The 22,738-nt window shown below is 44.0% G+C and overlaps 1 protein-coding gene across 1 annotated transcript in view; it reads left to right on the top strand.

Moving 5' to 3' along the window:
• The window catches only part of ATP6V0D2 (ATPase H+ transporting V0 subunit d2), a 44,441-nt gene that overhangs the window by 5,361 nt on the left and 16,342 nt on the right, over positions 1–22,738 (top strand). Inside the window, exons 2-3 of the mRNA XM_040432116.1 lie at positions 19,766–19,937; positions 21,634–21,812. Of these exons, the coding sequence (XP_040288050.1) occupies positions 19,766–19,937; positions 21,634–21,812 (351 nt within the window). The remainder of the gene's footprint in view (positions 1–19,765; positions 19,938–21,633; positions 21,813–22,738) is intronic.

Here is a 22,738-nt window from a genome sequence, read left to right as displayed (position 1 = left end):
AATTGATTGCTAGCAAGGAAGTCGGCTGTTTATCTCCCAGAATACGTAGCTAAAGCTCTGTTAACACTTCCAGAAAGCCTTCTCTTCTTTTTCAAAAGGCCAGCGGATTGTAAAAACAGATCTTAATGGCTGTAAACTGAGGTCTTCCATTAGGATCCTTCATACCATTCAAATCAATGGTGAAAAAAATGTACAGCTGCTTTTCATCAAGTCTCCATTTTTTTTATAGGAAACAAAAGCGAAGCCGGCTGCGCTTCTCTTTCTGACAAAATGGCGGATCCTGGCAGAATGGATACAAATCTGATGATTTCACCCAGTGAAGTGAATGGGTACTTTAAATGATTCACCAGATTCCTTTTATCTGTTCTAAAAATGGAAGAGAAAAGCAGAACACTTGCCTGAAATGTGAACAGAGCCTTATACTCTCTATACTGTCTATATTCTAATGTAATTGATGGATATAGATAGATAGATAGATAGATAGATAGATAGATAGATTCCATGGCACATCCGTGAAACCAGTATATATGTTTGGCACTGTGACACTTTGTTTATTGCTTGAAAAAAGTCCCAGTAACAGGACTGAAACGTCGAATGGGTGAAAAAAAGACATATTTTTTAACCACATATGGATGTGCCATGGAATCTTCCCTTTTACCTACCTGGAGAATAGGTCAGGTTCCGCAGCCGCTGGCACTCCTTGCACTTTATACTTTTTTGACCAGTGCTGCTCTAATGTTTTCTTGGTAGATAGATAGATAGATAGATAGATAGATAGATAGATAGATAAATACTAGATAGATATAGATAGATAATAAATAGTAGATGAATAGATAGATAGATATGAAATAGATAGATTATAGATATAGTAGATAGATGATAGATACATGATAACATATAGGTGATACCGACCCCGGGTGTGTCCCCATTTCTCAACCCCCTATTTCCCACATGCTTTGGCAATACTAATGTATAATTTTAGACCTGCCAATAAAGCTTTATTGATTGATTGATTGATTGACAGATAATAAATAGTAGATGGACAAAGATAGATAGTAGATAGATAAATAACAGATAGATGATAGACAGAGACAGATAGATAGATAGATAGATAGATAGATAACAAATGAAATATAGATAGATAACATAGATGATAAACAGACAGTTAGATATATGATTAGATAGATAGATAGATAGATAGATAGATAGATAGATAGATAGATAGATAGATAAGTTGGATAATTAGATGGCTATGAGATAGATAATTAGATAGAAAGATAGGAGATAGATAGATGGATAGATAGATAATTAGATAGAAAGATAGGAGATAGATGGATAGATAGATAATTAGATAGAAAGATAGGAGATAGATGGATAGATAGATAATTAGATAGTTGTCTATTTCTTTCTTCATTCGTCATTTAATGTCCCAGCTTAATGACACAGAACCTTGCACATCAGCTCTCACTACTCCCAGGCATCTCAAGCAGTACGACCTTTGCTGTGTTTTGGCAACAGAGTCTTCCTCTGGCCGGCGTGCAGCCCTTGATTACAGGACAAACATATCTTGGAGCTGAAGCAGTTTCTGCTGGTCCTGTTCAGTGTGGTTTGGTAATATCTTAAGACGTTCATCTCATCTATCTGAGATGACTGACATTTATTTGGTTGTGTCTTTGCTAGACACTCAAGTCTTCCTCTCCTATTGGATAACTGTTCTTGAAATCTTGGGTCTTACAGTGGGGGAAATAATTATTTGACCCCTCACTGATTTTGTAAGTTTGTCCAATGACAAAGAAATGAAAAGTCTCAGAACAGTATCATTTCAATGGTAGGTTTATTGTAACAGTGGCAGATAGCACATCAAAAGGAAAATCGAAAAAATAACTTTAAATAAAAGATAGCAACTGATTTGCATTTCATTGAGTGAAATAAGTATTTGAACCCCTACCAACCATTAAGAGTTCTGGCTCCCACAGAGTGGTTAGACACTTCTACTCAATTAGTCACCCTCATTAAGGACACCTGTCTTAACTAGTCACCTGTATAAAAGACACCTGTCCACAGAATCAATCAATCAAGCAGACTCCAAACTCTCCAACATGGGAAAGACCAAAGAGCTGTCCAAGGATGTCAGAGACAAAATTGTAGACCTGCACAAGGCTGGAATGGGCTACAAAACCATTAGCAAGAAGCTGGGAGAGAAGGTGACAACTGTTGGTGCGATTGTTCGAAAATGGAAGGAGCACAAAATGACCATCAATCGACCTCGCTCTGGGGCTCCACGCAAGATCTCACCTCGTGGGGTGTCAATGGTTCTGAGAAAGGTGAAAAAGCATCCTAGAACTACACGGGAGGAGTTAGTTAATGACCTCAAATTAGCAGGGACCACAGTCACCAAGAAAACCATTGGAAACACATTACACCGCAATGGATTAAAATCCTGCAGGGCTCACAAGGTCCCCCTGCTCAGGAAGGCACATGTGCAGGGCCGTCTGAAGTTTGCCAATGAACACCTGAATGATTCAGAGAGTGACTGGGAGAAGGTGCTGTGGTCTGATGAGACCAAAATAGAGCTCTTTGGCATTAACTCAACTCGCTGTGTTTGGAGGAAGAAAAATGCTGCCTATGACCCCCAAAACACCGTCCACACCGTCAAGCATGGGGGTGGAAACATTTTGCTTTGGGGGTGTTTTTCTGCTAAGGGCACAGGACAACTTATTTGCATAAACGGGAAAATGGACGGAGCCATGTATCGTGAAATCCTGAGCGACAACCTCCTTCCCTCTGCCAGGAAACTGAAAATGGGTCGTGGATGGGTGTTCCAGCACGACAATGACCCAAAACATACAGCAAAGGCAACAAAGGAGTGGCTCAAGAAGAAGCACATTAAGGTCATGGAGTGGCCTAGTCAGTCTCCGGACCTTAATCCAATCGAAAACCTATGGAGGGAGCTCAAGCTCAGAGTTGCACAGAGACAGCCTCGAAACCTTAGGGATTTAGAGATGATCTGCAAAGAGGAGTGGACCAACATTCCTCCTAAAATGTGCGCAAACTTGGTCATCAATTACAAGAAACGTTTGACCTCTGTGCTTGCAAACAAGGGTTTTTCCACCAAGTATTAAGTCTTTTTTTGTTAGAGGGTTCAAATACTTATTTCACTCAATGAAATGCAAATCAGTTGCTATCTTTTATTTAAAGTTATTTTTTCGATTTTCCTTTTGATGTGCTATCTGCCACTGTTACAATAAACCTACCATTGAAATGATACTGTTCTGAGACTTTTCATTTCTTTGTCATTGGACAAACTTACAAAATCAGTGAGGGGTCAAATAATTATTTCCCCCACTGTATATTATAAACTAAAGCTGGCCAGTCGCTTCAGATTAATGTTGACTGAAAATGCCGATTTTGGCCGGACCGGTTAAGCATCTGTTTAGGGGCATATCCCGATTCTTCAACGACAGCTGATGCTGTTGGATTTCGAGGTACCCAAGCCTTTTGTTCTCAGGGGAGATAAGCTGCCACCAGAGTAGTCAAGCAACAGATTACTCCCCTCCACAAACACATGCCAAGCACGCATTTGTATGGGGGCTTGGAAGGGTAGCTGCTCAGCTGACAGCTATATAAAGCGCTCAATGTAAGATTCTTAAAATTTGTATTAAGAACATCTCTTGTCCTTTTGCCTGAACATCATTCCTCTCACTAAATCCAGAACTATATATAGGACCGCCAATTATGGCCAGACCTTCATGACCATTCCTTATTCCCTGGTGTACATAGAGGAAAGGGAGCCCCACACCAAACATCAAAATGGGGACCCCCTTCTGGTGCAGGCTGGCACCATGACATCCCCAACTACCTGAGACAGGAGGAGGTTTGTTTGCCCCATCACCTTTTCATGATGTTTGAGTTGATTCTGCCTTGCATGCTAATGTCGTCCCAACACGTTCTCCCCACCCATTAAATTTGGAATAAGGTGGAGCTGGGCTGGGAGCCTTCTTTCTAGGGGCCACATAGCAGACCTCTATGGTACATATGGAATTGGCAATGCAGGTACCCGAGATCATAGCAGGATCCATCAGGGTGGTAAAATGTACAATAAGCTTTATTAACCCTTAGGATACCGGAGGTTTTTTTTTTTCGTTTTTGCGTTTTCATTTTTCTTCCCTATTTTCCGTGAGCCATAACTTTTTTATATTTCCAGTCACATAGCTGTATGAGGGCTTATATTTTGCGGGACAAGTTGTACTTTCTAATGCCACCATTAATTATGGCATAAAATGTAGTGGGAAGCAGGGATAAAATTCCAAATGGGGTGGAATTAGAAGAAAACGCAATCCCTCCACCATTTTATGGGTTTTGTTCCCACAGTGTTTTGTTTACGACAAAACTGACCCATGCCCTTCATTCTGTGGGTCAGTACGATTACAACGATACCCCATAAGTATAGTTTTTTTTTATGTGTAAATAGTGTAAAAATGATATTGTATGGAGGGGCACTCAAATATCAGGGGGCCCCGGACAACAAAGTGAGTACAAAATTATAGACAAAATAGTCATTTAATGAACAACAATAAAACCTAAATGAGGCACATGTACATAAAAATTAAAATAAAATATAAAGATAAGAATAAAATAGCTAAAAGCATGCGCAATGGTGCACCACACATAAAGTTCTGTTCGGTAGCCAGAAGTAGTTAACGAGTGGCTAGTAGGTCCCTATAGATCAGGATAGGTAACGTAACCCCTAATATGGGGACACAATGCGCAGGAATCCAATGTATAGGTGAATCCAGAAATGTCACTTAAATCCGTAACACCTATGGTATGACCTAGGGAATGACTCATGCAATGTGCATATTAAAGTTGATAAGATGAAAACATGCCACTTGTGGTCATGTCATCCAAACAATCTCTCTTGTCCAAGTCAATTGGGTGCGACCATCTCTTAGCAAAGTAATATGGTAAAGATGTTATACATTACCACTTGGTGATTCGTCAATGGTCAAGTGCCTGGCTGGCACTAGAATGTTATACGTTACCGCCAGGTAGAAGAGTGATTGCCTCTCTCTCTATCGTCCGGACTCACTACGGCGTCCGATGTGGTCTCGCGATCCTGGCGTCCTACGTGACTTACTGGTGGTTCACGTGACTGATTGCGCTCGCGTGATTACGCTCCCGTAGTCAGGGGATCGTAGCTGGGAGGAATTGGAGTTCCGCATTAACAGGTGGATAAATGCACGAGAAAGTATTTGTTACTCCTGGGTCATCGATACATGCACAATGAAAGACCTTGTTATGAACCAAATGTGGTACAGTCCATGACGGTATGTTGCTTGCTACTCCGACCAAACTATACGTGTTTCGTGGTGCCTCCCATTCCTCGGTAGCGGCGATTAGCAAGCAGGAAATACAACCTATTTATACTCAATTGTGGCATGGGATGATGGGTAGATGATCCATCTTAAATCCTGGTAAGTGAACCACCAGTAAGTCACGTGGGACGCCAGGATCGCGAGACCACACGGGATGCCGTAGTGAGTCCGGACGATAGAGAGAGAGGAAACACCCGGCAATCACTCTCCTACCTGGCGGTAACGTATAGCATTCTAGTGCCAGCCAGGCACTTGACCATTGACGAATCACCAAGTGGTAATGTATAACATCTTTACCATATTACTTTGCTAAGAGATGGTCGCACCCAATTGACTTGGACACATCCACGTTACAAGAGAGATTGTTTGGATGACACGACCACAAGTGGCATGTTTTCATCTTATCAACTTTAATATGCACATTGCATGAGTCATTCCCTAGGTCATACCATAGGTGTTACGGATTTAAGTGACATTTCTGGATTCACCTATACATTGGATTCCTGCGCATTGTGTCCCCATATTAGGGGTTACGTTACCTATCCTGATCTATAGGGACCTACTAGCCACTCATTCACTACTTCTGGCTACCGAACAGAACTTTATGTGTGGTGCACCATTGCGCATGCTTTTAGCTATTTTATTCTTATCTTTATATTTTATTTTCATTTTTATGTACATGTGCCTCATTTAGGTTTTATTGTTGTTCATTAAATGACTATTTTGTCTATAATTTTATACTCACTTTGTTGTCTGGGGCCCCCTGATATTTGAGTGCCCCTCCATACAATATATTTACATACCTCTTGGAGCTGGGTGATCTTTGAGGAGTGCACCGATCCATGGTGGTCCCCTAAGTGAGCCGCCATCTCCAAGTTTTTACCAGTGTAAAAATAAATTTAAACTTTGAGAATTTCTTTATTTTTTTTTTACATCACTATATTCTGACCCCCATAACTTTTTTTATACTTATGTCTACTGAGCTATTTAGGGGCTAATTTTTTGAGGGCAATTCATAGTTTTTATTGATACCATTTTGGAGTGTGCATAACTTTTGGATCACATTTTATTAAATTTTTTGGGGTAAGAGAAGCAATGAAAAAATGGCAAATCGGCAATTTTGACACTTCTTTCCGTTACGACATTCGCCGTATTTGATATATATATTTTTTAAAATATTATGGGCGTTTTCGGTTGTGGTGATACCCAGGATGTTTATATTTATTGTTTTTTTTTATTTTTTATTATACGGAAAGGGGGTTGATTTAAACTTTTATATTTTTTATATTTTTTTTACTTTTTAAATTTTTTCCCCCATCATTTTAAAGAGGACTTTTCACCAGAATAAAGCATCTAAACTAACTATACAGACGTGTAGAGCGGCGCCCAGGGATCCCCCTGCACTTACTGTTATACCCGGGCGCTGCTCTGTTCGCCCGGTATAGCCTCCGGTATCTTCATAGTTAGGCTCCACCCAGTGGAACCTGCCGCGGTCTCCTTCTCCCATGCTGTAGCGCTGGCCAATCGCAGCGCTCAGCTCATAGCCTGAGAGAAAAAAAAGCCTCTCAGGCTATGAGCTGAGCGCTGCGATTGGCCAGCGCTACAGCATAGGAGAAAGAGACCCCGGCAGGTTCCCCTGGGTGGAGCCTAACTATGAAGATACCGAAGGCTATACCGGGCGAACGGAGCTGCGCCCGGATATAACAGTAAGTGCAGGGGGATCCCTGGGCGCCGCTCTACACGTCTGTATAGTTAGTTTAGATGCTTTATTCTGGTGAAAGGTCCTCTTTAAGGCTCATAAATGACCCTATAAATAATGTTTTTGTATTTTTCATTTTGACCTATAAGGGATTTAAAAAATGACAATTTCTTAGCATTTTGCTCATTTCTTATGTTGCGTGAGCATTCAGGTGCCGTGATTACATAGATCGGCCTCTGCTGTTTGAAACAGCCATGATGCCCGCTGCACGAGCGCCGTAGGTAGCGAAAGGTCCAGCAAAATAACAATATGCAAAATTTTTACCCTATGCAAGTCAAAAACAGGGATTTTTTTTATTATGCTGGATTAATAATTTCACTGCAGTGCAGGGCAAATCCAGTCAAGTGGCCCATTGCACCACCGAATCAGCTCACCATCCACGCCCACCTTTTCCTTGTTTTATAATGGATATTGATGTTATGAAGCAAGACAAATATACAAATGTACTACTAACCCCTCCATCCACCCCTCCCTCTCCCTTCTCCATCCCTTCCCTTCTCCAACCACCCAGCACCTTTACTCACATAAAACAAGTAATATATATAATATAGCTTACAGTGAATTACTGTAAATACTTCCAGTTCTGAAAACTCCAGCAGGCTCAGGATCAGTGCTCTGGGCAGCTGGGCTCAGAGCTGGAAGTGGGCACCGCTCTGCAGTTCAGGAAAGAGACCGGGGCTCACCCTAGCATTGCAGTGCCTCGGTGTGACGTCACGGCGTGCGGCGTACACAAGGGGCAGGGGAGATTGGGAGGAGGAGCAAGCAAGTACCGCATTTTTCGCCCTATAAGACGCACCGGCCCATAAGACGCACCTAGGTTTTAGAGGGGGACAATAAGAAAAAAACTATTTTTCATTATACCTCGGGTCAGACCACCAGTCAGACCCCCAATGTTAATCAGACCTCAGCTAACAGCCCCAATAAGATCCTCAATGTTAATAGGACCCCAATACGACCTCAGATCAGACCCCCAATCAGACCTCAGCTCAGACCCCAATATGAATGACCCCCAATCAGACCTCAGATAAGAGCCCCATGCCTCTCATCATCCCCCAGCAGCCTCTCCATCAGCCCCCAGTGCCTCTTATCAGCCCCCAGTGCCTCTTATCAGCCCCCAGTGCCTCTCATCTGCCCCCAGTGCCTCTCATCAGCCCCCAGTGCATCTCATCTACCCCCAGTGCCTCTCATCAGCCCCCAGCAGCCTCTCCATCAGCCCCCAGTGCCTCTCATCAGCCCCCAGTGCCTCTCATCAGCCCCCAGTGCATCTCATCTACCCCCAGTGCCTCTCATCAGCCCCCAGCAGCCTCTCCATCAGCCCCCAGTGCCTCTCATCAGCCCCCAGCAGCCTCTCATCAGCCCCCAGCAGCCTCTCCATCAGCCCCCAGTGCCTCTCATCTGCCCCCAGTGCCTCTCATCAGCCCCCAGCAGCCTCTCCATAAGCCCCCAGTGCCTCTCATCAGCCCCTAGAAGCCTCTCCATCAGCCCCAGCAGCCTCTCCATCAGCTCCCAGTGCCTCTCATCTGCCCCCAGTGTCTCTCATCAGCCCCCAGCAGCCTCTCCTCTGCCCCCAGTGCCTCTCATCTGCCCCAGTGCCTCTTATCAGCCCCCAGCAGCCTCTCCATCAGCCCCCAGAGCCTCTCATCAGCCCCCAGTGCCTCTCATCTGCCCTAGTGCCTCTCATCTGCCCTAGTGCCTCTCATCTGCCCCAGTGCCTCTCATCTGCTCCCAGTGCCTCTCATCAGCCCCCAGTGCCTCTCATCAGCCCCCAGTGCCTCTTATCAGCCCCCAGCAGCCTCTCCATCAGCCCCCAGTGCCTCTCAATCAGCCCCCAGTGCCTCTCAATCAGCCCCCAGTGCCTCTCATCAGCCCCCAGTGCCTCTCAATCAGCCCCAGTGCCTCTCATCAGCCCCCAGTGCCTCTCATCTTCCCCAGTACCTCTCATCAGCCCCCAGCAGCCTCTCCATCAGCCCCCAGTGCCTCTCATCAACCCCCAGTGCCTCTCATCTGCCCCCAGCAGCCTCTCATCTGCCCCCAGTGCCTCTCATGAGCCCCCCAGCAGTCTCTCCATCAGCCCCCAGTGCCTCTCATCAGCCCCCAGTGCCTCTTATCTGCCCCCAGTGCCTCTTATCTGCCCCCAGTGCCTCTTATCTGCCCCCAGTGCCTCTCATCTGCCCCCAGTGCCTCTCATCAGCCCCTGGCAGCCTCTCCATCTGCCCCCAGTGCCTCTCATCAGCCCCAGCAGCCTCTCCATCAGCCCCCAGTGCCTCTCATCAGCCCCCAGTGCCTCTCATCTGCCCTCAGTGCCTCTCATCTGTCCCCCAGTGCCTCTCATCAGCCCCCAGTGCCTCTCATTAGCAGCCCCCAGTGCCTCTCATCAGCAGCCCCCACCAGCCTCTCCATCAGCCCCCAGTGCCTCCTATCAGCCCCCAGTGTCTCCCATCAGCCCCCAGCAACCTCTCCATCAGCTCCCAGTGCCTCTCATCTGCCCCCAGTGCCTCTCATCTGCCCCCAGTGCCTCTCATATGCCCCCAGTGCCTCTCATCTGCCCCCAGTGCCTCTCATCACCCCCCAGCAGCCTCTCCATCAGCCCCCAGTGCCTCTCATCAGCCCCCAGTGCCTCTCATATGCTCCCAGTGCCTCTCATCTGCCCTCAGTGCCTCTCATCAGCCCCCAGCAACCTCTCCATCTGCCCCCAGTGCCTCTCATCAGCCCCAGCAGCCTCTCCATCAGCCCCCAATGCCTCTCATCAGCCCCCAGTGCCTCTCATCAGCCCCCAGCAACCTCTCCATCAGTCCCGAGTGCCCTCACCAGCCCCCAGTGTCCATCAGCCTAAATATAAATAAATAAAAAAACACTTTTCCTGCTCCTGGACGCTGCCGACCTGCAGCTCCTCTCCTCCAAAGCGATCTGCATCTGATGTCGGCTGTGCAAGGCTGCGCACAGCATGACATCACAGAGCGCCTCACGCCTGTGCGCAGCCCTACACAGCCGACAGCCGAGGACCAGGAAGCGGTGACTACAAAGCCTTCACTGCTTCCTGGTCCTCCGGCTGTTTTTACTGTGCTTTAGGGCGGCCTGGGGGGCACCCTGCCCAGTGGATAATTGCTAACGGATTAATATTATAAGTTATTGTTGAAGGATTAATACCAAGTTTCACTCCTTTAAAATGTTTACTCAGATGATATTTGTGCACTGTGAATCCAAAAAAGTGATATATAGGAACAAAATAGGTAGTACTGGCAATATTTTTATGTTGCCGGGGGATGAGCTAGTCCCACACCCTTAGTTAGAAGTCTTTGCTGAGCTGGCCTAGGGCAAGGATGTGTATGTGTGAGTAGATCATAACTAGGCCTATTCCAGGGAACCTTCATCCCTGAGACTGAAAGCTGCCGGAGAAGCAACTGAACCAAGAGACTACCCCTCAGACAAAGAGAACAGACATTTATAGATGGTTGAAAACCGCTTAAAGCCATGTTGGATTGTGCTAGTAAGATAAATGCATCTTTATGGCAACAGATTTTACTGCTTTTGGAAAGGGTTACTTACCTCCGATAAACAACACACTTCTGAGATCGACTGGCCATCCAAATCTAAAGGCTCACTAGCGGAGAAGACTGCTGCTATTACATGCAGTGATCTCCTCCACAGCTTGGGGAGGAACGATCACTATGCCATCGCTCGTCCCCATGCTATGAAAATGTTTGCCAGCAGTAGATTGTTATTACACAGCATGATCTGCCACCAGCAAATAAAGATTTTCAAACATACTGAAAGACTCTGATTGATCGATGAATTCGGTAATTGGCGGCAGTATTAGACTGCCATATCATTGCTAATGAGCATTCCGGCGAACGCTCATTAATGATAAACAGGCTTAAGTTCTGCGCCCCACAGACGGGCTTTGCAGAACGTGTAAATGGTAATAGAATGTGGTTATTTGGAAGATTGCAAAGTGTATCTAGAGAGACTCAGGAAGGACAACTACCATCATTGCCACCTTCTATATACAACATTTGGAAGAATCCTGCTGTGTATGTACTAAAACCTCCATCATCTACTCAGTAAAGAGAGACTTTATTTATTATACACAAATGGTCTAGTTATTAACCCCAACATCCATCCGCCAGTCCTCCTCCTACTCTCCTGTCTTGCACCCTACCACACATACCACCATCAGGCACGAGCCCCCAAAAAGTTTAGGATGTGCCCCGAGGGAATAAAGGATGTGCGCTTCCATCACTGCATGGCCCAGAGAGTGCCAGATTGAGCACTACTACTCCCATCAGTACCATACCACCACTCGTGTCCTCTACACTGCTCCCTTCTCGGGCCTGATGCATGCCCCCCAACTTTTTGTACTGTCAAAGAGGGACACTTGTGGTTCACTGCGTGAAAGTCCATGTTTCCTGCATATCTATACACTTATCGTTTTCTTTATGCACAATAGCGCAAAAATTATCTCAATAGAGAAATTTGTAAAAACCAAATTGCATCAAACAATGAAATGATGTACAAGATGAGGGTCTAATATACAGATAGGAACCAGACAAACACTTTCTGGATCAATATTGTAATTGTAAAATTGAAAATCTATCCCTCAGATTAAAAAGAGGGACATTCAAGGAGAAAAGCGGGACAGAGGGACTTGGGTCAAAAATAGGGACTGTCCCTTCAAAAGAGGGAGACGCTTGGGAGGTCTGCTCATGCACAAATATTTTGAATACAACTCTTTAATTTTGTGTCTCTTGACATTGTATTGCAAAGTAATTGATTACAACCAAATGAATAAAGACTTTACATACCCTAATACTGAGGATAATGGGCTCTGGTTTTTCAGGATTTTAAAAGAAAATGTGGCACCATTTATTTTTCTGCCAGTTAAAACCAGATAGTAACACATCTCTTTTTTATAATCAGTTTTTATTTTCTTTCTTATTCAAGGTTTTTATTGAGTTTTTCAAATAAGTAGATGAAGTACATAAAAAGACAACATATTACAAAGTTTTTATTTTCTGAACTTGATTATGAGGTCGGCCATCTTGCCTGAGCTGTTCTTAACAGAATTTAGAAAGCATTAAGAAAATTGCTTTACGGCAGCCCCATGGGCTATAGACACCTCATTGACTTCTATGGGAGAGTCTTCTAGGCATGCTCTGTGACCTGTGCAGGGGTCATTGTACAAGGAAAGAATAGATAGGCTTAGAAAATCACCTATTGTGAATGGTGGATCCTGTCTTATCTATACACAAAGGTGATAATATTACAGACAGGATTAGAATGGCAGATAAGCAGGTAACTGCAGTAAAGCTATCTGTATGGACCAAGAAGTAGTATTATTAGACCTAGTGGCCAGTGTGAAAACTTTAGGTTTTTATTTAGATGTTGAGATGTAAAATTAAAAATAACATCATCAATTCTTTAAAAATATATTCTTTAAAAAACATGATTTAAACAATACATCATTTCTTTAAAGGGTTTGTCTCACTTCAGCATATGACATTTTTCATATAGAGGAAATTAATATAAGCCACTTACTAATGTATTATTATTGTCCATATTGCCTCCTTTGCTGGCTTCATTCATTTTCCCATCACATTATACACTGCTCGTTTCCATGGTTACAACCACCCTGCAGTCCATCAGTGGTGGCCGTGCTTGAACACTATTGTAAAAAGTGTCGGCCTCTCTAGTGGCCAGGACCGTGGGAGCTCACACAGCTTGGTGCTTTTTCCTATAGTGTGCAAGCACGACCACCTCTGATGGATTGAAGGGTGGTCGTGACCATGGAAATCAGCAGCATATAATGAAATAGAAAAATGAATCCAGCCAGCAAAGGAAGCAATATGGATAATAACAATACATTAGTAATTGGCTTGTATTAACTTTCTCTACATAATAAATGCTAATTGATGAAGTGACACAACCCCTTTAAGCCTTCCTTCTGTTCTCACAATGACCTCCATTGATTTATACATATTTCCCATAATCTCGTCATTTCTTCATACTGATTCTTTTGGAATATGTAGAGATGGCATGAGGCAAAAAAACTGCTGATAATGTATTTGTGAAGTATTCTTAGATATATATATATGAGAGAGATAAGTAATAACGTAAAGGGGTTATCCCATGACTAGTGTAAAAAATAAAAATCAGACATCATATAGGGTATGGCAATCTCTTTCTAAAAAAGCTAGAACCAGCCCTGTCCTCACATGGATCCAGAAATCTCGCTATTTATTGCTCTGCTAGATTTATATCAAGCTGACCGCTCACGGGGAGTGTCCTTTCTGCTGCAGCTAAGGGGGCGTGTCTCAGCTCTCCCTATCACAGCTCAGGAGGCAGTTGAAGGATGAAACTGAGCATGTGCGGCCTTCTCAGTGAGCAGGTCAAAGAAATATGAAATTAAGTGGTGCTATACAGATACATTTTATTGAATAACTCTGTGGCTATACAACATTTTTAATTACATGCAATTACAAAAGGATGCAGATCCAGGTGCTGGTTTGAAAACTGCAGAATATTTTTCGTGGGACAACCCCTTTAAATACATTATCAGTTTTTTTCCTTTGAATGCCTTAAAGGGGTTGTCCGGGTTCAGAGCTGAACCAGGACATACCTCCATTTTCACCCCAGCAGCCCCCCTGACTTGAGCATTGGAGCAGTTCATGCTCTGATGCTCTCTTTTGCCCTGCGCTAAATCGCGCAGGGCAAAGGCATTTTCCGGAGTTCCGGTGACGTACCGGGCTCTCCATGGGGCTGCCAGGAAGTCCGGTGACGTCACCGGCACTGATGGGTGGGCTTTAGCGCTGCCCTAGCCTGTAAAACGGCTGGGGCAGCGCTAAAGCACGCCCATCAGAGCCGTAGACGTCACCGAACACACTGCCAGGCGGGAGCTTCCACCCGGCAGTATGTTATTGTAAACAAAAGAGCCCTTGCCCTGCGCGATCTAGCGCAGGGCAAGGGAGCGCATCGGAGCATGAGATGCTCCAATGCTAACATCAGGGGTGCTGCCTGGGTGAAATTATGGGTATGTCCGGGTTCAGCTCTGAACCTGGACAACCCCTTTAACTTGCTCTTTTGAGGTCTAGGGTTAATTATCGGAAAAATAATAAATGTATCCAGTGATAATAGGCTGTGTTCTGTTATATTTATATCCCTGTGTACACTAAGACAGACATCAGGAATAAGTCAAGCAAACAGCTGAGAACTAGATCTCAGAACTGTTTTCCATGTTCCAGAAACAACATATGAGTCAATAACTCACAGTCCCTGTCATGTGGTCACTAAGATTAGAAACAATAAAGACGTCTTTCATGAAACATTCATTAACTGGAAATGATAGCATTGTTCTCCCAAGTGCTTAAGATTGTGGTCTGTTTTATAGTTAGTTTTAACATTTCTCCACGGTGAACATCTTCAGATAATGAGATTTGTACTGGTTTTGCTTTTTCATTAGATGTTAACACAAAGTGTTCATTGGGTTTATAGGACTAAAATGATATCTGATACATTTTTGATACCAGACAGTTGTTCAAATATCATACATGCTTTACACCATGTACCAGAGTTTGTGGCTTCATACACTGATTCACACCAGATTAAATCTGAAAAAAAACTAACATTCACTATAATCCAATATTCATAGGTCAGGTATGCCTCATGATAATCAAAACATTAAAGGGGATTTTAACGTGGAAGGCCTATCCTTGAGTCATCAATGTTTAAAAGGTGGGGTCTGAAGGAGTAGCTGACTTGTAAATGAAGGGGAAGAACTAAGGCCTCATGATTGTGTTAATTGGTGGGAATCTTAGAGGTCAGTCCTCCACCAGTCAAACATTAATTAGGATAGGCCATGATTTTTTTATTTCTATTTTACACAGTAGAGTCACATTATTATGACCACTTCCTACTTTCGACGTCTGCATGATGTAGCTCATGATGAAGGACGTCACATATGGTGATCTGGCTTGGTGGGTATATAAGGTGTGCGATAGGCTGTCTGTACACATATACCTCGTTGCTGTCATGGGTAAAGTTGGCGATTTATCAGAGTTGCAAAAAGCAATGATTATTGGCTTTTGAGTCAAGGGTGGCAGAATTTCTGAAACTGTGCAGTTTGTGAACTGCTCACATGCTGTTGTGGTCAGGGACGTAGCTATAGGGGTTACAGAGGTAGCAGTCGCTACCGGGCCCAGGAGCCTGAGGGGCCCAAAGACCCTTGCGCCACATAAGACACTGGCATTATAGAAAGTGCATGCTGGTCAATTTACCCCTCTGCCTGTAGGAAAGGGGTTAGGTCAAGAATTTGGCATGAGGGGGTGCCCATTCAATGTTTGCCTCAGGCAGCAGGAAAGCTTCATGCTCCCCTGCCCCTTTTCCACAAGCACTGAGGGAAGGGGGGCCCAAGCTGAACTCTTGCACTAGGGCCCATGAGCTTTTAGCTACGCCCCTGGTTGTGGTGAAAGTGCATAGTGAGTGGACAAGTGTCACCATTGTGAATAAGCGACGTGGAAACTCAAGAGCACCACCTGCCACTATCGTGAGAGGTGAACATTGGCTATGAAGGTGCCCGAGTGCGGACCGACATGCTACAGTGGAGAAGCTCACCAACAAAATGAACTCGGGGCCTACCAAACGTGTGTCTAAAACACCAGTTCAGTGAATTCTACTGTGTATGGGGCTCCGAAGCAAACAAATGATCACTGCACATTCTGCTAAAAAAGCTTACATTTTTGAATCAGTATTGGAACCGGACCTCCAGTGAACAAACACCCTACAACCATTGCTGGAAGAATACAAGCTGGTGGTGGCAGTGTTATGGTCAGGGGAATGTTTTTGTGGCATTCTCTGGGCCCGCTCATCCATGTGGAAGGCACTCGCAATCGATTTGAGTATGAATCCATCCTTGAAGATCACATATACCTAATTAAACCTACAACAACCCACAGCAATAACATACAAATCCTCAAAGCATCCACAAGCAAACACCAAAAAAGCGAGGATGTTATGGAAAAAAATATATATTTTATTAAATACCATAGCACAATCAATACAGGTAAAGTCAAAAGGGATAGGACAGGAAGAACCGAGCCTCTAGATGGGGCTCAACAATGTGGAGAATCACACTTGAGGAAAGTTGCACCCCGAGCAGTCAAGATTACAACAATAATGGGGGGCAGATGACAGTGGGGTAATGGGAGGTGCCAATACCTATCCCCACACTCATGCAAAGTGCCATCCAGTCTGTCCTGGCATCCCCCATGAAAGACCCAGGTGGATAATAGGACAGCGGCTATGTAATAGTATATGTATAGAAGAATCCAAGGCAGCACACGAATAACGGTGAAAAAATAGGGTGTTTATTTCCCCATGTGTAGACAGCAACGTTTCAGTTCTCTCAATGGAGCCTTTGTCAAGCCATGGCTTGACAAAGGCTCCATTGAGAGAGCTGAAAGGTTGCTGTCTACACATGGGGAAATAAACACCCTATTTTTTCACCGTTATTCGTGTGCTGCCTTGGATTCTTCTATACATATACCTAATTGGATCAAGTCCGTGATCTGCTCAAGGAATTGCACCCCTGTGATTTGTGTGCTGCTGATCTTTTTTCTTTTTCTATGTAATAGTATAGCTAGTAGTAGCTGTGATGATAACTAATGCCGCCCGTCCAACCCACACAGACTCTCACGTTACATACCCATGTTGTTGCTGCTCATTGGTGACAATGGATCCCCAAGTGCCTCAACCTCGACACGTGTTTCGCCCCGCCACATCATGGGGGATGCCAGGACAGACTGGATGGCACTTTCCATGAGTGTGGGGATAGGTATTGGCACCTCCCATTACCCCACTGTCATCTGCCCCCCATTATTGTTGTAATCTTGACTGCTCAGGGTGCAACTTTCCTCAGGTTCTTCCTGTCCTATCCCTTTTGACTTTACCTGTATTGATTGTGCTATGGTATTTACAAACCGGATTCCAAAAAAGTTGGGACACTAAACAAATTGTGAATAAAAACTGAATGCAATGATGTGGAGATGGCAAATGTCAATATTTTATTTGTAATAGAACGTAGATGACAGATCAAACGTTTAATCCGAGTAAATGTATCATTTTAAAGGAAAAATACGTTTAATTTTAGATTTCATGGTGTCAACAAATCCCAAAAAAGTTGGGACAAGTAGCAATAAGAGGCTGGAAAAAGTAAATTTGAGCATAACAAAGAGCTGGAAGACCAATTAACACTAATTAGGTCAATTGGCAACATGATTGGGTATAAAAAGAGCTTCTCAGAGTAGCAGTGTCTCTCAGAAGCCAAGATGGGTAGAGGATCACCAATTCCCACAATGTTGCGCAGAAAGATAGTGGAGCAATATCAGAAAGGTGTTACCCAGCGAAAAATTGCAAAGACTTTGCATCTATCATCATCAACTGTGCATAACATCATCCGAAGATTCAGAGAATCTGGAACAATCTCTGTGCGTAAGGGTCAAGGCCGTAAAACCATACTGGATGCCCGTGATCTCCGGGCCCTTAAACGACACTGCACCACAAACAGGAATGCTACTGTAAAGGAAATCACAGAATGGGCTCAGGAATACTTCCAGAAACCATTGTCAGTGAACACAATCCACCGTGCCATCCGCCGTTGCCAGCTGAAACTCTACAGTGCAAAGAAGAAGCCATTTCTAAACAAGATCCACAAGCTCAGGCGTTTTCACTGGGCCAGGGATCATTTAAAATGGAGTGTGGCAAAATGGAAGACTGTTCTGTGGTCAGACGAGTCACGATTCGAAGTTCTTTTTGGAAATCTGGGACGCCATGTCATCCGGACCAAAGAGGACAAGGACAACCCAAGTTGTTATCAACGCTCAGTTCAGAAGCCTGCATCTCTGATGGTATGGGGTTGCATGAGTGCGTGTGGCATGGGCAGCTTGCATGTTCTAGAACAACATATGCTCCCATCCAGATGTCATCTCTTTCAGGGAAGACCCTGCATTTTTCAACAAGATAATGCCAGACCACATTCTGCATCAATCACAACATCATGGCTGCGTAGGAGAAGGATCCGGGTACTGAAATGGCCAGTCTGCAGTCCAGATCTTTCACCTATAGAGAACATTTGGCGCATCATAAAGAGGAAGGTGCAACAAAGAAGGCCCAAGACGATTGAACAGTTAGAGGCCTGTATTAGACAAGAATGGGAGAGCATTCCTATTTCTAAACTTGAGAAACTGGTCTCCTCGGTCCCCAGACGTCTGTTGAGTGTTGTAAGAAGAAGGGGAGATGCCACACAGTGGTGAAAATGGCCTTGTCCCAACTTTTTGGGGATTTGTTGACACCATGAAATTCTGATTCAACATATTTTTCCCTTAAAATTGTACATTTTCTCAGTTTAAACTTTTGTTCCGTGATTTATGTTCTATTCTAAATATATATTAGAAGTTGGCACCTCCACATCATTGCATTCAGTTTTTATTCACGATTTGTATAGTGTCCCAACTTTTTTGGAATCCGGTTTGTAATAAAATATATATTTTTTATCAATAACATCCTCGCTTTTTTTGGTGCTCACATACACCTATACATGCTGATTGTCTTCCCTGTGGGATCCCCCAGCAAGACAATGCAACATGTCACATGGGTACAAAAGTCTAACATTAGTTGAAAGAGCATGATCAAGACTTCCAAGTACTCTCTTGTCCCCCTAATTCCCCAGACTTGAACCTAATTGAGCATCTGTGGAACCACCTCAAACGTCATGGTTGCTCTATAGATCCTCCTCCACGCACCCTCCAGCAACTGTGGAATGAACCGCAGTCAGCATGGCTCCCGATACCTGTGGCAACCTACCAGAACCTTATTGAGTCACCCTCAGCCTGTTTAGCTTCTGTCCATGCTGCACACAGTGGTTACTCTGGATATTAACTGGTGGTCATAATATTGTGACTCGACTGTGTATATAGCACCAACATATACTCTATTCCACAGCACTGTACAGAGATTGTCATCACTCACATTGGTCCCTGTCCCCCTAGGGGCTCAGTCTAGATTCCAAATTAATCTGTATGTTTTTGGGGTCAAGAAGCTGGAGTTCCCAGAAGAAACCCACACAAACATAAGAGAGAACATACAAACGCCATGCAAATGTTACCTTTGGTCAGATCTGAACCCAGAACTCCAGTGCTGCAAGGTACAAGGGCTAACCATTGACCCACCTGTCATTTTCATCACAAAAAAGCAAAATATATCACAAACAAAAATGTTTTTTACAGCACTTATTTACTGCATATGTAAATGGCCTGACTCCCTGCAAGAGTCAGGTTGGAAATTATAGGGCTATTTATATAGTGTTATATCGAGGTGGTCTATGTCCAACACTGTGGAGTATGCTGGGACTATATAAGCAATTGGAAATACATGAATGTATGTATGAATACATAGGATACAATGTGCCATGTTTTGAAACATGGGGGTTTGAGGATTGCCAAAATTATTTTGCATATCTCACAAACAACGGTTCAGCCCAGAAGACTAAGCATCTCATTCTCAATATTAATATGTATTTGCCTATAAAGCGTCACAATGTATCTGGGATCTGATATGATCTATTTACCTCCTGCCATTTTAGACCTGAAGCTGCATTTGCAGTCCACAGACTATGGACACTTCCTGGCAAATGAGACTGGACAACTCACAGTATCTGTAATTGATGGAAAGCTGAAACAGAAGCTTATGACTGAATTCCACTACTTCAGAAACCATGCTTTTGAACCACTTTCCACGTTTCTAGATTTTATCACGTAAGTAGCAGATTCATGGAATGCTCTTTAAAAATATACATTTTGTGGAGTTTACCATGACCATGTACCTTCAGAAAGGCTGGATTATAGGGAAACCACATGGGGGACTTCACCAACTTGGGAGACCAAGGAGGTCTCTACCACCCAACCTCTTTATGGCTATTCAGTAATTCTAAGCAGTCGAGAGGTGGTTTTGGATGCATGTGGCTTTCCCTTTTAAATTCTATAGAGTCACTTTGCTTGACTGTCTCCAAAACACCCATACACATCAGTGGATAGGCACCTTGCATGTGGGGCCACCTCTTCCATATGTGGTTGTGATAGGAGGTAGGAAGAGTCTACACCCGCAAGGTGGTATGGGGACCCGTACTAGTCATAATTAGACCCTGACATTCAGGGATTCAGTAAATTAGTTAGTGATAAGTTAGTTAGCACAGACTGTGGGGTTTGTGGTAAGTCTTTCAGTTTTTCAGGTTCAAATATGCAGATTGTTATGGAGGCTCATACCCCTGATGCTTCTTGGCTCCCTCTGGTAGGGATGACAGCCCCCTGGCTTACCCATTCCTCTTCTCCAGACTTTCAGCAGTTTAGGCACCTTTCTCCTGCTCCCCAGTGGGCCTGAGAATCGCTTCTTTGTTTACTCTTCAGGCTTTGGCCTATTTTCTGGTGCACTGCTTCCTTTTGCCCATATGGAGCACGTGTTTACTTAAGGAGCCGATACGAGCACACCCTAATTAGTTACAGCTTTTATAAGACCTCCTTGGGGTAGTTAAGGCACCTTGTCCTTGTGAAGATGGTGCCTGAGCAATAGGTTCTAGTAGCTAGAGTCCTACAAAGGTGTGCCATACTTCTGTCCATTGACTTGTGCACCTGACTTCTGAATTTGACCCTTTGCTGCCTGACCTCCGTACTGACCCTGAGCTGCTTGCCCTGACCTCGGACTATTTACTAGATTTTACTAACACCGCCTGCCCTGATCTCAGCTGGTCCCTGATTACGGTTTTGCCTGATCCCTTGGTGCTCCACATCAGTGTCTCTTGACCCCCGTGGGAGAGCAGTCTACTGAACAAAGACTACTCCAAGATGTAGTGGCCTGATGGTTCCCCTAGAGCAGTGATGGTGAACCTTTTAGAGACCGAGTGCCCAAAACTGCAACCCAAAACTTACTTATTTATCGCGAAGTGCCAACATGGCCATTTACTCTGAATACTAATATAACATATCTTCCATGTACTTTATCGTGTTTCTATAATAGCCTGCCTACATTCAGTGAGCTGTCTGTGCCATTCATAGCATACCCTGTGCTGATGAATGGCAGAAAAAGTCTAAGGCATAGTGTTACACCTTGGACTTCTTCCAGGGTGCGGGTGCCCACAGAGAGGGCACTGATTGCCGCCTCTGGCACCCGTGCCATAGGTTCGCCATCACTGCCCTAGAGCGTAGTGCAGATCCGTGTAAAGACCAGGGTCCACTTTGATAACACCCTTAATATCCCCAAGTCAAATCTGCTCAGAATGTCCAATGGCTCTGGTTAAGGGCCCTAGAAGCCTGAAAAGCCTAAGCACCCTCTCCGGAGTATTATGTGATATCGAAATATAGAGAAGATGAATGATCCTTTTTCTTTTCAAAGTGACAGAAGGTATTTAAATAGGTTTAGCTCTGTTGAGCACTGACCTTATTCCATTATTCTCTGCAGGTACAGCTACATGATTGATAATATCATCCTGCTAATCACAGGAACTTTACACCAGAGGCCTATTTCTGAGCTGGTTCCTAAGTGCCACCCACTGGGCAGTTTCGACCAGATGGAAGCAGTCAACATTGCACAGACTCCGGCAGAACTATTCAATGCAATCATAGTGGACACTCCTCTTGGTTTGTGCAATTTCTTACCAAGTTTATATTACACAATAAAAAACATAACGCTAGGGCCATAGGGTGACATAAGATCGCAATATCCTACTACTACATTGCACCTAACAATAGTGAATGTGATTGTGTTGTGACCTGCAAGTTTCTGCAACTGCGACATTACAGTTGGTAGAGATCTAAACATAAAGAATTTCTGTGCATCCGCATTCAGTAACATTAGGGGCAACTAGCAGAGCAACATGTACACCTTAAAGGGGTATTCTAGTTATAACAAGTTATCCCCTATCCACAGGTGAAAGTGGTCTCAACAATATATCATCAATGTGGCTTACAAAGAACATGTGTGAGATTTATTAAGACCAGCATTTCATACACTGGTCTTAAGAAAGTACTCAAAATGTTTTATTCCCTGACTTGTTAGAAAGGTACATGATGTAAACTGCAGTGAGGGTAATTTTCTTACCAGTCACTGTACTTGAGAGTTATCCACTCCTTTCTAATCCTCAGCTGTGTCATGTGACCAACTCTCTGATTTTCCAAACAACACAGCATCTTATGTGTAGACAGGACACTGTTTCTCTGTGTATTCCTACGGGAGCCTCAATGTCAGTCTCATAGGAGCGAATAGAGGTAACTGACTTCCTGTCCGGTGTCAGTTAGAAATCAGAGTGCTGGTCACATGACACAGCTGAGGATCAGAAGGGTGGTTATAACTTGCATGACACAGCTGATTATCAGAAGGGAGGTTATAACTCACAACTACAGTCTCTGGAAGATCACTTTCACTATATTTTACATCATGTATTTTCTTAACTGGTCAGAGAATAAACATTTTGTGGGAGTGCTTCTTTATTCCAAAGCAAACTGCATACCTCTTAATACATTTGAAGCATCTTGAGCTGTCCATGCACTCAAAAATGTTTGTAGAT

Source organism: Bufo bufo, chromosome 5, assembly GCF_905171765.1.
Source record: "Bufo bufo chromosome 5, aBufBuf1.1, whole genome shotgun sequence".
Classification (NCBI taxonomy): Eukaryota; Metazoa; Chordata; class Amphibia; order Anura; family Bufonidae; genus Bufo; species Bufo bufo.
Note: the sequence above shows the minus strand (reverse complement) of the source record. Positions and strands in the feature narration are given on the sequence as shown.